This window comes from Centruroides sculpturatus, unplaced genomic scaffold (genome assembly GCF_000671375.1).
Source record: "Centruroides sculpturatus isolate CEXI.00-Female unplaced genomic scaffold, Cexi_2.0 scaffold1186, whole genome shotgun sequence".
Taxonomy (NCBI): domain Eukaryota; kingdom Metazoa; phylum Arthropoda; class Arachnida; order Scorpiones; family Buthidae; genus Centruroides; species Centruroides sculpturatus.
In genome coordinates, this window is record NW_019385378.1 from 131,637 (window position 1) to 150,313 (window position 18,677).

The 18,677-nt window shown below is 28.2% G+C and overlaps 1 protein-coding gene across 2 annotated transcripts in view; it reads right to left on the bottom strand.

The window, feature by feature from the left end:
• Window positions 1–18,677, bottom strand: part of LOC111638327 (F-box/WD repeat-containing protein 7-like) — a 47,973-nt gene that overhangs the window by 19,395 nt on the left and 9,901 nt on the right. The window contains exons 1-4 of one of the 2 annotated variants that reach the window (XM_023384020.1): window positions 13,049–13,258; window positions 10,010–10,075; window positions 6,119–6,263; window positions 1,065–1,316 (exon numbers count right to left, since the gene is read on the bottom strand). In XM_023384020.1, the coding sequence (XP_023239788.1) occupies window positions 1,065–1,316; window positions 6,119–6,263; window positions 10,010–10,072 (460 nt within the window). In that variant the 5' untranslated portion in view covers window positions 10,073–10,075; window positions 13,049–13,258. Of the gene's footprint in view, window positions 1–1,064; window positions 1,317–6,118; window positions 6,264–10,009; window positions 10,076–13,048; window positions 13,259–18,677 lie in introns of those variants that run through there. The other variant, XM_023384019.1, reaches the window with a different exon arrangement.

Consider the following 18,677-nt stretch of genomic DNA (forward strand, 5'->3'; position numbering starts at 1 on the left):
ATTTTACAGTCGACCCCCCTATAAGATCATTGATTTTTCCGTTTTATCTGAATTACATGTTGTAAGAGTCACTTAGATTTTACAAATATGTGAGCCATTCACAGTCCGGCACACGTATTTGTAAAATCTAAGTGACTCGTACAACATGTAATTCAGATAAAACGGAAAAATCAATGATCTTATAGGGGGGTCGACTGTACATATAAAAACAATTTGTCAAAAATCAGTAGTTTAAATCTATTGTTTTGCAATACCATAATATACTTTTTCATGTATGATATAAAAAATTTATATCTGATTTAAAATATCTCTAGAATTTTAAGTTTCTCCTTTCTAACAATTAACGTCATTTTTCATTAAAAATCTTAAAATACAAATAATACCACACAAATCAAGGAGTCAACACAGATTATTCCTAGTATAGAGATTGAAGCACTTTCTCATTAAAAAAAGTAAACTAGAATATAGAGAAAATGTAACAGGAAAGTAACTCTTTAATAATATATCATTAGTAAAAATTATAATTTTTTTCTGTCAAACAAAAATAAAGATTTTATATTAAACATATGTAGATATTAATGTACACAGGAATTATAAATTTTTAAAATAATAAAAATTAGAAATCACTATGAGAATGAATTCTTCACTCAAAGCCAATTGTGATATAATCGTTCTGCTTATTAATTTTGTAACACAGGTTGTTAAAAATTCAAAATGCTATTATTAACATAATAATAACTATTTTCACTTTATTAAAATATTTAGTAATTATGATTACCAATCACATTATTATATTCCTTTAATATTTTGATATTTTTTATCCCTTCTAAATCATGTAATTTAAAGTTTTTGACAGCTGATTTGTTTAGCCTAAAAACTTAGAAAATATTTAATCTCAATTCAATATTAAAAAAAAAAACAAACACTTATCTTCTTTATAAACAATATTCAATACTTGTTTGGTAATCTTTCATATTTTTACATTCATAAAGTAAAAAAATTTCTTTAACCAGAATATAATAGATATTGGCTTTAATTGTTATTAAATACATAAAATAATATACCTTGAGTATGTCCATGGAAAGTTCGAACATGACAATATCCTTTTAACCAGTTTCTTTGCAAACGATATCTTTCAGCAAAAGCTTGTTTCCAATCAACTCCGCCATTAGGAAGACGATAATTAATCATCTGTTTCTGTTCAGCTGCACGAGATAATTGCCACTGAGGCTGGCGACAAAACCTTTGCCACAAACACGGTTCACTTGCTAATACATTCCATGATTTGCAAACCATAGCACTCATAGAAAGGCTAACTAATAACAAAAAGAATTTAAAATAATTTATTACCTCTTGATAAAAAATTTGTACATATATCAAAATAATTCAAAAATCTACAACATATCAAGTAATCTACAAAAACCACACTCATACCTTTAAATGCAGTGAGAATTTTACTTTTTGAAATTTTTTGGTCATTTTAAATGTCCTTCCTCAGGATAAAAACTGATTGCGATTTAAAAATAAGAACAAAAACAGTTCTCTGAAACAATTTACATTTGGAAATTTTAACACTTTAGAATCCCAACCATTTAACTGCACCTGTGAAACTGCAACACAGATTACAAATATAAATTGACGAAGATGACATATTCTAACATTGAAAATTAACATGTATGTGTCAGATTTAAATATAAATATATAAAAAATAAACAAGAGTGACAAAAAAAACATGACCTTAGCAGATAACATGAAAATATACAAAGCATCTACATGAGGGCAAATAGTAAAATAAAGATGGAAATGCAATATTCAGTGCATGGAAAGCTCTAGATGTGAACTAAAATGTTAAAAGTATGGAAGTGGGAAATATTGTATATTTCGTGTATGTTATCTGTTAAGGGCATGTTTTTTTCATCATTCTTGTTGTTTATTTTTTTATATATTCATATTTAAATCTGACATGTATCATACATGTTAATTTTCAATGTTAGAATATGTCATCTTTGTCGATTTATATTTTGATCTCAAATGAATTGTGGGAAATTGTGCAGCAAATAACAAAAATAATACTATCGAGTTTAATTTGTAACACTCTGTAATCTACATAGAAGTCCTACATGTGCAGTTAAACAATTGGGGTTCTAAAGCGTTAACATTTTGAAATGCAAATTGTTTCAGAGGACATCTTTTGTTCTTATTTTTATATTGAAATTGGTTTTTATCTTGAGGAAGGGCATTTAAACAACCAAAAACGTTAGAAAATATAAAATTCACACTGCATTTAAAGATATGAGTGATTATTTTTGCAGTTTATGACAAATGCAGTTTTACTGAATAGTGATATAAAGTAATATTTTATATCTAATGTTAAACGTTTTTTGTTTATTGATACCTGAAATAAAACTTGAATTAAAATACATCATAGAAATTTATCATTTTAAATAATTAAATTTTTTATTTTATACAGTCGACCCCCCTATAACGGAAACTCCTATATATAGCAAAAAAATTGCGGCAGTATTCGTATAAAGGGACTCGTAAAACGTCGTCGCCGACTCGTGTCGCGACAAGATTGGTCGAATCTAGACCAATAGTGGATGAGCAGCCGAACTACTTTCCGCCGTCCAGCGCTACGCTATGGAAAGTTTTGGCGGGTAAATTGAGTTTACTATTGTCTGTACAGTATTATATATAAATTAGGTACTGTATATATAATTATATATTAACTTAATTTATTGTAACTTTATTATAATTATATATATACTTTTCGCTGTCTAGTGCCACGCTACGGACAGTTTAGGCGAGCTATCATCTGTACAGTATGTAAATTAAGTACCGTAAGTCTAATACAGCACTGTAATTTTATACATTTCTTGTGAAAGAAACATTTCTTATTCAACGGCGATTAAAATTATTTATATTAATGATGTCTCCAAAGTTCAACGAAGTTTTCGCAGAAAAATAACATCAGAAATCGTGCCAGCGGTTTGCTGCGCTGTTCCGCGACGAAAACAAGCTTGAGTAACAGCGATGTCGAATGGTGCACACTCGGTAAGTAATCTTACAATTTTTTGTTTATAGCATAGTTTATACAGATTATTCCCCAATAATTATACGTGTTTTGGAAATGCTGAGTCGAATTAGTCTAGAATCGGTTAATTTTATAAAAGAAAACCTTTCAAACAGCCTTAGTACGTAAACTTCACACGTGTCAGGCTGTGATTGGCTCATGTATTTAAGAATTCCTACAATGTAAAATTCTTATAAAGTGGAACATATCTAAGCATTATAGGGGGATCTACTGTATATGTAAACAGTCATATAATTATTCAAGCATTATTAAATCTTATTTTTAAAATATCAAATAAATTTTTAAAACAACTTAAAAAAAATAATGCAATTATTGTTTGTGATATTACAAACATTACAGATTTTGAATTTTTGTTCAAATATTTTCTAAAAACATCAAAATATGATTTATAATTTATTTATTAATCTTAAATTCATAAAAATTTGGATACAGCTATTACAAAAATATTTGTCAAACTGAAATAATGAGAATGAGCTTCACTAATGCTAAATGTGTAATTTATTTAGTGTTCATCTGACATATTATATTTATAATTGTATCATGTCAGCATCTTTTATGCAGAAATGTCCATCAATTCATATAAGATTTAAGTGATTTTATTGCACATTATTTCTACAATTTATGTTAAACACCAAAATTCAAATTCAGTCAGACCTGAATCTTCCTCGGCAAAATAAATTAAATAAAATGGGCTGCAACTTTTAATCATTTTTTAAAAATCATGTGACTTTTGGTCCACCTTATAATTATATATAGTTAATGAGGCTTCTGGCTCCTAAGCTTTCCATATCTGGTCTCAATTTTCATCTGTCTAATTCCATTATGAAGGACAAATGGATAAACAGATGAACAGACAGTGGAAATGTATAGATCTGCAATTTGAATTGCAGCCCAATAAAACTAAACTAATTCTAAAATATAATTTCTGAAGGAGAATGCTTTGTTTAATTTTAATAATGTAATTTGAAGCACAAAGACATCCCTATACACTTTCTTTATGTTAAATGAGTTTAATATAATAAAATTCCCCAAAAATTATATAGGGTTAGTGTTTCAAATTACACTAATTCCAAAACTGGAAAAGACTTTTGGGCACTAAAATACCAAAAATATGCTAAATCTGCAACCCGCTCATCTGTACTGTGGCCTACTGAGTGAAAGTAACATTTGTGATAGAAACACTATATTAAGGGAGTACCACATTTTGATTCCAAAAATGAGTGATAAATTGAAATTAATTAAACCTTAACTTACTACATTATCACCATTGTAGAAAAAGGAAAATATCGTGTATTTTACAAGTATAATAATAAAAAAAAAAATGTATAGCTAAATGGAGATTTATCACTTAGAGAATGCCATTCAATCAGGAAAAGTTTTATGTTTAGCTAATATAACTTGTGCAGGAAACTATATATTTCCTATCATTATAGAAGGATTTATCATTATACTGATAATTGCTGTACCAAGATTTAATTGTGTACAAAAATTTATGAACAATTATTTACAAAATATATTAATCGGATTGTTAAAGCTGTTGCAAACTACATCTTTGTGACAGCAAAATGAGTGCTGCGAGCTTATGCTCATGTCACTACACTAGCAAAGGGATAACTGTGCAGGCACAAAGAAAGGAGCAGGGCCTTTGACATCATCAAGTGTGCTAGCACACATTTGCTAGCATTTTGCTCTCACAAAGCTGTACTTTGCAGCAGCTCTTATGTTGAGTAAGTGCTGTAAAACTTTAAAATTGTCAGAAAACTTTTATAAGTCATAATTCATTTTAAGAACAATTTATTAGAATTTATGAATTACCTAAGTTAATATTATAACTTAAAATGCAATTATAACAGTATCAAGATATTTTTTTTTAACTTATAATAATAAAGATATAGTATAGTTGACAAATTTTATATATTAACACATCTTTTATGTCCATATAAAATTTATAGAACAGAAAAAAACCATTTCATTTTAACAAAAATTCATCAAAAAATCTGAAAATTATCTATTCAATTAAAGATATCAACTTTATGATATTTCCTTAAAAATAAAAAATGTTTTGAATGAAAAAGGAAAGAAAAAATAATAATTGTATTATCTTTTTTTAAGTAATTACTTTGTGAATTGTTTAAGGACTGCTGATGGTGTGAATGGCAAAAAGGACAAACACAAGGTTTTACCTTTGTAAAAAAAGTTGTATTGATATTTTTATGTTTTTATTAAATGTATTATCTTAATTTCAAACGGAAAAAACCTAGATTTATATGAATCATATGGAAATATCATTTAGATCTGGGATTGTCATGAAAAGAATGTCAAAATAATGTCAAATGTACTTTTTAAAATGCTTATATATATTTTTATATAAAGAGAACATTGTTCCATTCAAGTAAATATTTTTTCATACATTCTTAAATAACTCTTATTAATCTATGATGACTACTGCATGAATAATATTTAACAATATTTTGGTAGTTTTAGAGTTAGGTTTAATGATGAATCTAAAATGAACTTTTTTTAATATAAAAATACATATTCAAAACCCTGTGACTTATCAAAATACCATATGAGATTTATAAGTTTATTGATTTCAATTTGAAATTAATCCATAATTAAAATTTTAAATATATCATAATATAAAAATTTGAATCATTAATTTGTATTGTAAATTATCTTAAATGTTAAATTCAATATTATTTTCTATGTTATTTTTTCTTTTGCTTTATTCATAAAATTATACGTTAAAAATAACATATGCAAAAACATCTGTTTTCATGTATCAGTTTGTAGGATATGATATAATTATTACCAGCTGTTTTCACCAATAAAAAATTTCAACTATAAAGTTTTTAAATTTTATCTATCAGGCTTCTTCATTAGAATCTGTTTTACATAATTTGTGTAATTTTGTTGATTGCTTGAATAAAAATTTATTAACTTTTTATTATTTTAATTAAGTCAAAAATAAATTAATTAAATAGCAATTTCATGTTAAAAATGAAAATAAATCATATTTCTAACCTGTATCAAGAAAAGACAGTATATATAAAGCTAGATTTTGTGGTAACCATGATAACAAATCTTCACAATTTGGAGGACAAAACTGATGCATAATTGGAGTCATCGTTACAGATAACATGTGATTTTGAGAAGCACCACACTGACTCTAAAGTAAAATATAAAAAATATAAGAAACATTTTAGCTATGAAATTACTATTTTATAAAAATTAAACAAATCAGTATTAAATACATTTAATTTTACAACTTAAAAAACATAATAATTAAAAATTTAACAAATTACATAATATAAATTTACAAAGTTATTTTTAGAAAACATATTTTACATTCAACTACTAATGTAATAAATTCTGTAATACTTACTTTCAATTGAAATTGCTAAGTTAGTGCTAAATAACATGCACATAAAATTTAAAACTCTATTACAGTAGAACCCCTCTAATCCGTCACCTTTGAAACTGGGGGTATGGTCGGAATGCAAAAAAGGTCAAATTATCAGAAAAAAGTAAAATAAACAATCTTCCCTTTGTCCAGTCTTTGTAGCACTGCTAATTTTTCATTTAATGAAAGAGTAACGTGTTTACGTTTCACTCCTGGCATGTTGAAAACACACACAATGTAAAACATATACTGTAACGAACACAGAAGAATGCCACGGACGGTGAGTCACTGACGAGTCGGGACAAGTTTCTCGAATCCGACCACGGTCGGATTAACCAGAGTGACGGACTAGCCGAGGGCGGACTAGAGGGGTTCTACTGTAATTAAATCTAGAACAATGTGGTGCATGTTGTGTGTGTTTCCAATTTGTGATATATTGTTAGTGGGTGGAGGATGAGTACCAGAGTACATGCTGCATTGTTCTAGATTATAACCACAATATGATAAGCTTATATAAAGAAATTGCTCATCAGAAAGATGATAGATTAACTTATAAACATGTTCCACTATCTATAATATTCTCAGAAATGGAAAGGACAACACTGACAAGCTTAGGGTACCAGTTTATAGGATTATGTTGAGAGAAAATAGATTAGTGTATGATCATGAGTACATCGGCAGCACCACAAAATCACTCAAAATAAGGCTTGCAGAACACAGATGTGAAATTGATAAAAGAAAATACAACACCACTCTAGCCAGGTACACCACAGACAATGATTTTCAAGCCTATCTAGACAAAGCTTCCATTATATGATGATCTAAGCATTACGACCAAATCAGGACACTAGAAGTTCTTGAGATACAGTGGTACCTCAGGATACGAACGCCCCAGCATACGAAATTTTCAGGATACGACACGAAATTCGAACATATTTTTGCTCCACGATACAAACAAAAACTCACCATACGACGTTACATTAGTTTGCAGCGCCATTTTTTATTCACTTCTGTTCGTCGGTCTCAGTCCGTGTGTTTGCTTCGTCATGGAAGGATCTCGCTCGATAAAGGAAATCTTGAGGTATTATCAGAAAGTGACTGATTTTATTGAAAAGGAACATCCCGAAAAGATTCACACTGGTCGTATTGCTGCTCAGAGTAATATTTGCCTAGTCATTTTTGAAACATTTTAAAAAGTAGGCAAAGCCAAACGTCTTTGGATAGATATTTTACCAAGCGACCTCTATCGAGTGAAAGTGCTGGTGGAAGCGAAGGAAAGAAAGCAAAATGCAGTGAATGAAAATTTTAAAAATATATAAAACAACGCTAATTTTTTAAATCTTTTCTAAGTTATTTTTAAGTTACTGTTACATTATGTTATGTAAGTTAAGTTTTAGTATCATTTCCCTTCTCCCTCTCTTCCTCCACCAGTTTACACCACCACTGTGGTCTATCCTCAAAGGTAAAGTGTAAATAAAACTACATTTTTTTTATCAATTATTATTCTATTATGATTATTTATACATTTACAACTACAAAATGCATTTTTCAGTGTTTTCCTTACTATAGTTATTATTTTTTTAATGTATTACTTAGCTTTGAGTGTGTTTTTCGTATTGAACGAATTATTTGGTTTTACATGTAATCGTATAGGAAAAAATGATTCACCTTATGACATTTTCATGATACGATCTCAGTGTCGGAACGGATTAATTTCGTATCCTGAGGTACCACTGTATTCAAATTTGAAAAGAAGGGCTTTTGCATCAATTTCAAGGATAAAAAACAATTATCTTATATCTGGCAATCTTTATACCAACAATAATAATCAATATATTAATAATAAATTTTTTTATTTTTATTTTTGTAACTTCTTGTTTATATTTATGTTTTATTATGTATTAGACTTTATGTTAATATGTATCACATTATATACACTTGTGCATTTTTTATGTCTTTGAGCATTTTCAAATAATCTTAAAATGTTCCTTTCCTTGCATTCCATTTTGAAACACTTTAACCTGAAGAAGATCTCCTATGTAGATTGAAAGCGATTGTATTTTATCTGCATTAAACTATGCTGGAATTTCATTTATAAGGTTCATAGGTTTGAGTTTTTTATGACATACTTTATTCCAGTCTTTCAGTATTTGAAGTATTTGGTTATCATAATGATTACTTAATGCTTCATTCAGGAGCAAAACTTTTATTTACTTCAAGAAACATTTTTGTTCTTTTGAAAACTGCTTCAGTTCTATATTTGTATCAAATCAAATTCATTCTTCCAGAATTGAACAGTTTTGAAAATCAAATTAATTTATCAAGTAAATTGGACACTAGAGCAGAAAAATCATGCAAATCTAGAATGGCTTTCCACCTAATATTTGAAGAAAATGAATCCTGCTTATTAATCACATTTAATAACAAATGTATGTAATATCATTCCAACTTTCTAACAGAATTTGAATCTGACCATTGCTTTATAACTAAAGGTCTTCCCCAATACACCTGCCCAATATGTTAATGTAGTTCTTGTCCTATTATATTTAGCAACAGATTTAGCAACGATGGGGTGAGATTCGCCACCCCTTTAAATGATGTGACAGTGGGTTAGTCTGCATAGCTCTCATACTCGTGTTGTAGTTTAGCAACAAATCAGGTAAAATGGCTAGCTTAAAAAGGAAAGTGTTAACTTTTTTTAAGTGAATATTTTTATTGTTTCTTTTTTTTTTAATTGGTATGCATTAATTTAACCTTTTGTTGCCCTTTGATTTGACATTATTCTCAAAACCAAAAGTGCCACCATTATTGAAATTTGAGACAAAATTTCTTATAAAAGGTCATTTTTGAAATTTTTAATTACATCGTTGTAAATTTAGACATAATAATGTAAATAAAGTTGATTTAAATATTTAGTTTGCACTTTTATACATATGATATTAAATTAGATGGATTTTATAATAGATTCTTAAACACACTTGATACTTTTATGGGAATGAAATTATGATCCCGCAGATAACGACACTGGGTTATACATCAAAAAATTGCCAGTCCCATGGATGACATTATAAGCGGGTTAAACTGTATATAAAGCTAGTAGTTTACACGGAAATTTTTTCTTTGTACAGTACATACAGTAAAACCTGTCCAAAGCAGAACCTTAATAAAATAGAAACCTGCCTAAATGGATAAATTCTTAGGAACACAGCAATTTTCTGTGTTAAAAAAACCTGTTCAAAATAGAAAAACCAGAAAAAATATTCAGTAACATATGAGTCCAGTTTACACAGTTTCACTGTATTTGTTTTCAACAAGATAAATTCCATATTTCATCTTAATTCAGAATCATTTGTTATTGAATAATTATAAATAAAGCAAACCACACTGTACAATACACTCTTGGTTTTACAATTGCACTCTTAATGCAATGAACTTCATTACATAATTGTAAAATCATCTTGAATTTTATAAGTTAAAATAATTTGTATTAACAATTTTAAAATTAAACTTACCATAAGGGTCTTTAACATTATATTTTTCTGTTCATCATTAAATTCTCCAAACCATTTTTTCATTACCTGCAATTAAAATTTATAATTTTTTATACTGACTTTCAATATTTAAAAACTACCACATTTAAATAGCACATAACAAAAACCAAGAAACACTAATACGATCAGAGGATTTATATTATAGAAAAATCTCTTTTAAATAGAACTTCTCATTTATCATAAATAATGGTAATGAATATTATATTTCATAAGTTTAAAGTTCAAGAATTCAAACATTTGAAATATTTACTTTCTCAGTAAAAAATTTATTTAAAAAATTAAAACTTTGCAATTAAAATTATACTTTTATAGTTATTATTATTGTTGTTTAACAATCATTTGATGTCAAATCAAGAGTTTCTAGAATTTTAGAAATTACAAGAAATTAACTATCTCTGATTTTCATCACATCATTTTTAGGTTTTTTTTATTGAATATTACTTTGTGTTTTTATAATTTATACAAATTGAAAGTTAAAAAGCATCTCTTTTCTGAAGCAAACTTTTTCTTTTTTTTTCAATCCATGTAACTTTATGCATTTCTGCTATTCACACAACTACACAAACTATAAAGTCTTTTTCTAATGTTTTAGAATTATTTTTTCAGTTCTCAAAGTTAATTAAAATTCTTTTGTGATACATATCTTAAAAGAGTAACAGGGATCTTCCCATATTTGACATCACATCCATGTTCTGAAAGAGAGACTTTCCTGCAACCTTCTAACCTCCTGTCCATATTCTGCCATTTTAATATAACACGTAATGGCCAGTTTCTCAACTGAAGTAGTTAGCTCCATCTCTTCCTTAACAAAATATTATTGACTCCAGCTATGGCCACATCTTTTCCATGCATATCTTTGAACTGTCCCCATAGTACTGAACTCTCAAGTGTCAACCCTATTGCTTTATTCATTTTCATTCTTCTTCTACAATGATTTCTAAATTGGTCAGAATTCTCTATTTATAATTTCTGACTCTAAGATAAAGTTAGATACCTCTTTTGACTATTTTATTCAACAGAATTTTTCTCAACAGACATTACCTTCAAATTTGTCATTTAAATTGTATTGCAGATGTCAAAACTTTTACTTGCATTATTTATTACTGTAATTTATGTTTATTTGTTTTCAATGTTTGCAGATTTGTGAGATCAAACAGTAGAAAGATCAGAAAAGACAAGATGAGAACTAAATCCAAGTTAATGATAAGAATCAGCAGCAGCATAAAGAAAAGTTCTTAGTAAACTAAAAAAAAAAAAAAGCTAGAGAAAACCTAATAAAAGAAATCTTCCTTAAATAAATAACATTTGACAATCATAAAATAGACACTATTATTAGTGGTGAGTCTTATACTAAGTTGAAACAGTCCATTAATTACATCAGAAATCATCAATAGGGTCATATCCAGTTGATTTTTTTAATGAAATAATGATAAAATCTCCACTAGCATGGATTGAGTTTATCTTTTTACATTGTCAAGAGCAAGAATGTCAAAGATAGGAAATATACTTTTCCTTTTTTTTTCTGTTAAGAGCTTTTCCCATTTAACTGATTATATCATTTACATCACAAATTTTTAAATGATGCTATTCTTTATAATTTGAAGTTTGGACTATTTACAAAAAGTCAAAATTTACTTTTGAGTCCATCTTTATCCTTATTACACTACCATAGAAGTAACAGTCACAAAAAAAAAATTTCTGCTTTGAAGAACTCTTCCATTGGGATTTTTTACCAATTTTTACCTGTGTTTTAAGAAGAGTTCTTCAAAGCAGAAATTTTTTTTTGTGACTGTTACTTCTATGGTAGTGTAATAAGGATAAAGATGGACTCAAAAGTAAATTTTGACTTTTTGTAAATAGTCCAAACTTCAAATTATGAAGAAATAAATCCTGAGTAATCACAAAAATTGTAACTAGATGCTATTCTTTTTGCACAATCCCATTACTTGTACATTTAACAGAGAGAGAATTCGAAAGTCCAATGGATTAAGGGTCTAGGAGCATAAAAACCTGGAATTCTGGAAGATTGGACAATCTAAGAGGTTCTATTTGGACAGAATTCTAAGTTTGTTCAAACAGAAGTAATCTGGAGGATCTTCATAAAATAATGAATTAAATAAACCTTTAAAATCCAGCAATAATTTTTGTCAAGCAAATGTTTTCAGCTATATTAGTAACCATCAGGTTAAAATATAGATGTTCAAGGTCATACTATCACCATATTATAGAATAAATTTAAATACAAAACAACAAAATATCACACTCTTAATGAACATAAAGTTAACAACAACTTGAAAAATGAAATCTAAATGTAACAAATATAAAGTTGCATGGTGATTATGATTATCCCATTATGCTTATATAATTATATTGTTACTCAAGTAAAATATATCATGCATTACATAGTGTTCTTATCATTATGTTTTATGCAGGCACTCTTAAATCTGTGTTTATAAATTTTGATGATCTCAAGTCAGGATCAAAAAGATCACTGATCCTGCACTTGGCAAAAACTTGGATCCCATTTTTGGGATTCATTCCAAAAAAATCACATTGATCTGGTGGCATGCAAAAGCCATCAATGTGGCTGAAAAGTTTTCTTCTCACATATATCAGTGTTTATCTTATTTAGCAGCAATCTCAAAGTACTACCTATAAAGTTACATTCCTGAAATATGATCAAGGTACCAATATTAACAAGGTATTAATACTTATTTTTGATACAAACTAAAATTTTACCCAATATTTGTTTTGATACTTTTATCAATAATTACCAATAATCAGTAATTAAGTAATTGGCAATGAATATTAATTTTTAGATTCTTTTAGAATATATTTGTAAAGAATGCCTTCATTTCAAACTGTATCTCAACACATGATAGATGTAAATGTGTTGAGATACAGTGTGTTCATGTGTTCATATTAAATTTTTAAAAATTTGTATTTTGTTCCTTTAAATAATAAAAATATCCTTAAAATAGATAACTTTTTATAAACAACCTTTAATAATTCTGAATTTTGTTTGGTACCTATCTTCTTCCAGTTTCAAGTTCACAACACCTTATCCAATGAGAAACTGTACATGTTCCTGAAAGCAAAACTGACTGTAATGTGATGACGATTAGTCATATACAGTAGTGTTCACTTATAACAAACCCGCTTAACTCTCAGTTCTAACAAACCAATTTTAAAAGTATGAATAAAACACCCATGAGAGCAATATTATTTTTTCGGCTCCAACAAATCCATATATAACAAATGATATTTGGATTTAAAAAACATGAAAGTTATCACTTATAACTTATATACAAAGAGTTAGGGTTTTTAAATAAAAATTTTTTCCTGTAACATAATGGGAGCAACATGAAAAGGTTAAACAAAATGTAAGGGGTCATGACTGAAAATGACCTAATACATAAATACCTAATACACAATTAAGCAACATAGGGATATGTTGCTTAACTGTGCATTTTTGCTTTTAACTACTGTAACTAATTTCAATGCACACATTTACCTAATTTTTCATCACAAATTTAAATTTTTATACTCTCTGTCAATACGCGCTGTTAGTCTCCCGTTCACTTGTCAGGACGTCTAATTGACTCTCACATGTCAGCCAAGTGGATGGAGATAATTTGGGGTCGACGATAAGGTGAAGGGCGTGATCGTGTAAAGGAGTCTACCATATTTTTAACAAATAAAATAACAATTTATTAAAACAAGCCTACACAAATTGTGTTTAAACCGCCTAATATGCTCGAGAGAGAGTTTCCCACTTTCATACCTCTTTATGGAGTTCCTTGATCTGTTTAATCCGGGGAGGCGCTTAAATGTTCAAATCTATTATCCACAGGAACACAAATTTAAAAAGTTCGCGACTTTTGCGAAGATTTAATTCTCAACGATCATAGATCGAAATTCGGCGGGTTCGGAGAATCGGCACGATGTTGTCGGTCCGACGTTCGGTAATAGATTCCCCTGAGAGGGGGTAAGAACTGTCTTTTATAGGTTTTTATGGGGAATTTTCACCACATGATCGAATGTTCATGAGTTAAAGGTTATAGGTGTTCCTGGGATCTAAAACAAATGACGACATTTAGATGCTAACTGTAAACCTTCTTGCAAGACAAGATGCATGTTCTGCAAAGAACAATGGATGTTGCTAGTTATGACTGGAAAGTTTACACAATCCCGGCTAAAAACTGTTTTTTTCTTCTAGGGCATCACATAAACGAAAGTTTAATTAATTACCATTTTTGTTAATAAAAGAGCAGGATTTCCATCACAAAAATTCCGGATCTCACATCTCTCTGTACCAGATTCTGAGAAATCTGGAAACTCTGAAATTCTGAGAAATTCTTCTACTGACCAATGAACTTAGAAATTTACACTATCATGGATATTCATTTGTTAGAGTTATAATTTAAATTTTAAATGTTATTTCTGATCTGTTATTAACAGTTAAATGATTTTATTCGATTTCTCATCCATTTAATGTTTGGAAATTGAAAGTAAGCTTTTGATTGGCTAGAAAATTTCAAATGTAAGTACAGTATTTCAAATTCAAATTTCAAAATCAAACCATCACATCATTTAAAATTTATGCTGTTATTGGTTAGAAAAATTCCATTTATTGATGTTGGTTATAAAGAATAATGAACTATGCATTCCCTTGAGGCATATCAACTTTTGCCATTCACAAGTTGAAATTACAAAGTACTGTGCATACTTCCTTGTGAAATATGACAACTCTTAAGCACTAATCAGTGTAAACAGAAACATAAGTCATTTATGTTACAGATTAAATATGAAATTATTAAAAGGTTGGAAAGTGGTGTAAAGCAAAGCAAATTATGTAAAGAAATAATTGTAACTAAGTTGACAGTTGCTATCATTTGGAAGAAAAAAAACACAATACCTGTGAGTTTCCAACGTGATAATTTGAAAGCTAAAAAACTTAGAAAATCAGCATATGATGAATTATATTAATTATCGTTAAAATGGTTTTCTCAACAGAGACTTAAAAACATAACTATTAGTGGTGCTATATTGCAGTCAAAAGCGGAAGAGTTAGAAAGCAAATTAGAAAAGAGTACTGAGTTTAAAATATAGTAGAAGTTGGATCAAGAGATTTAAAAAAAAGACATAGTATTGGAAGCTAAAGCCGATAGATGGAGAAGCAGCTGCAGTAAACATGAATGTGGTAGAAGACTGGTTGCAAAATAAGTGGCCCAAAATTAGAGAAAATTTCCAAGATTGTGATATCTTTAACACAGATGAAACAAGTCTTTTTTATAAGCTTACACCAAATAGGATGTTAAAATTCAAAGGATAAAGGTATGCAGAAGAAAAATTATCTAAAGAAAGAATTACTATTCTACTAGCTGCATATCTTATGGAGCAGAAAAGAGAAAATTGTTAGTATCAATAAATCAAAAAATCCAAGATGTTTCAAAAATCGACAGCTACTGATAAACTACAAATCTAACCAAAGAGCTTGGATGATCCCTGACATTTTCTGTAGCAAACTGCAAAAATGGGATGAAGAACTGAGGAAAAAAGAAACTCAAAATTTTGTTATTGATTGAAAACTACTCAGTGCATTCAGATATCAAGAATTTACATTGCATTACACTGGTGTTCATGCTGCCCAATACAGGTTCAAAATCACAGACTTTATATCAAGAGATTATACATAGCTTAAAAAGCAGCTATTGGCAAATTCTCCTTACAAAAATGGTAACTTCTAATTATAAAGAATCATTTTCAATAAATCTCGATGCAAAAACTTCATCCATACGACATGGCAAAGGTATCAATGCAAACAATAGCAAATTGTTTTTGATACAATGGCTTTATACAAACTAATGGAGAAGAGTTTGATTCAGATGATGACATTCTGATCAATAAACTTTTGAAAAGCAAACTTACAAATGATGAAACAAAAAGTGTTAAAGATGTGCTGACTATGATTTTGAAGAATATATCAGAGTTGATGACAGTATTAGTAGTAGAGAACTTTTGACTGATGATGATGATAGTTTCAATGTCTTCCAAAAATAATGAAATTAGTGAGGATGAAGATGATGATACAACATATGCAAACAGTGCCAATGTTTGCAAATTTCTGAAGTTTTTGCAAAACACTATTGTTATTCAAGAGTTTTACAAATGCATAATACTCCACAAAATATTTTAAATAGTTTTGCTGAAATGGAACTGTATATTACAGAAGGCTATACAACTAGCAAATATCAACAAACAAAAATAATGGAATTTTTTAAGTAACTATGCACATTTATATTGATGTTTTAATGAGCAACTTTCTATGTAATAATTTGTTACATTTTATCTTTGAGACATTAAAGTTTAGTTTTTCAAAATTAGACTATATTTTATTTCTTATCAAATATAACGAAGGTCGGTTATAATGAACCAGTTCTGATGGTCCATACAGGTTTGTTATAAGTGGACACTACTGTACATGTTCTCACACCAATGGTTAATCCTTCATTAAGTCTAAATATTTGTAAAAGTATATAAAAAAATATTTTTGTATCATACACAAATAACTTATTTTAAATCTCAATCTCATAAAAGAAAAAATAAAGAAAATATCAAGTAATAAAATTTTAATCATCATCAATCTCTTATTATTTCTATTAAAATTATATAGTTTAAACATCAATTAAAACAACAAAACTGAACCAAAATTATAATTCATAAATGTCAGGTAAAAATTGGTCCCCACAGACAATCCATCAGCCAAGACACTGTATCAAGTAAATTACACAAGGAAACTGCCTGGTGAGGGAATGCACCATCCTGTTAAAACAGTGCCTGGCAAGAAATCAGTTATTGATTGGACATTCTTCATGCAACTAAAGGAGCACATGTTGAAGTTAATTAAATGTACAAAAAATAACTTCAGCTTTTGTGTTAATTTTTTGTACTTTCGAGTTAATCTTTTTTTTAATCACAAACTGCATGTTGATAAACTACTTTGTTTTTTAAATAAAATTTTATAATAATACAGATAACTCAGACACCCTGTATTTTTGTTGATGCAACAAACCACAGATTAACACAGATCTGTCAAGAAGTAATAAAAATCTGTAATGCTTATTCCACCTCTTGAAATATAATGTTTTTGTGGCACCTTCTGGTAAATCCCTTGATAGAAGTCATTTATGTCTATTGGGTTTAGCAACATTTAAATATGAAACTAAGAATTTAAACAAGTTTTAAATGTTTTAAATTTTTTTCTTAGTAATTAATGCATATACTTCCAAACTTAAACATATCATCATCTTCAATTTGGTATATTATAAAATATTGGAACTCAACTAATAATACTCTAAAAAAAGTAAATCAATCTAAATTTTAAAAAGTAATCACTAAAACATTTTCACTGAAGAACTCTAAAATAATCTGGATAAAGAAATTTTTTTTCTATATTTTTTGGATTGTTTAAAATAGGCTTTTGGCCATAATGCTCTGTTAGACCATATATTCTAAATACAAAAATTCTGAGTTAGCAATTTTTGCTTTCCAAAGGACCTAGAAAAATAATAATCATAAAGCATTGAGGAAGTACTGCATTTGAATGCTGTCTTCTTTTTCCTTAATTATGCTGATTTTAGTTGGTTTACAAGATTCAAAACTGTTCTTCATCAAATGTTAAAGTTATTTGCTATTTTATGATATTTTGCTGCAGTTGTTTGACACTTTATTACTTCTAAAATATTAAAAAAAAAAAAAAAAAAACAATGTTTATGAAACTACATCACAAATAGCAAGCTTAAAAAATTTGTAAAAGATTAAAAATAAATAAATATATTATTTTTGTATATTTTTTACATATAAAATTCTAGAATTTGTGCTATCAGATCCTGCATACAAAGTACTCGATTCCTATACACATTTTCTTACCATATCCATGGAAATCATAATATAACACCCTGGTGCTACTGTTAAGTCACAATTTTTAGCCTTACTTGACGTGTTTGTGTTAGTCTGTGGCAAAACTTCATATATTCTTAAAAATTCAAAATTTAATCGTTTAGAACAATAACACTGTAAAACAATTTCACTGTTTTAAAGTTCAATAATTACAATTAAAATTAAATTAATTCTAACAAAATTATAAAATTTTATGTAATTACAGTGGAACCTTGCTTAACAAGCATAATTCATTCCAAAATGTTACTCGTAAAGCTAAACAATTTTTCTCATATAAATTAATGTAAAATATGATAATATGTTCCATGCCAAAAAAAAATACTTAAATATTTTATGTATAATGTTTATGTAAAAAAAATTATACAATATACATTGTTAAGGAGCATAAATCATCATCTTTTCTTCTAGTGCAGAATGAACCAACCTGAACGTGAATTTGATTTGCAGGGGGAAAAAAATCAAAATACAGTAATTTCTAATATTTAATTATATCCTTTACATAGCCCAAGAATTTGGTATATCATTTGGCATGTTTATTATATAATGGGTTATGGTTGTTGATGTTTATATGTAACTAGCTGCAAGGACCNTACGTCCAGTCAAACGAACTATTTTCAATTTGATCAATTTTCTGGAATGTTTACAATCGTTCTATAATCGAACCAAT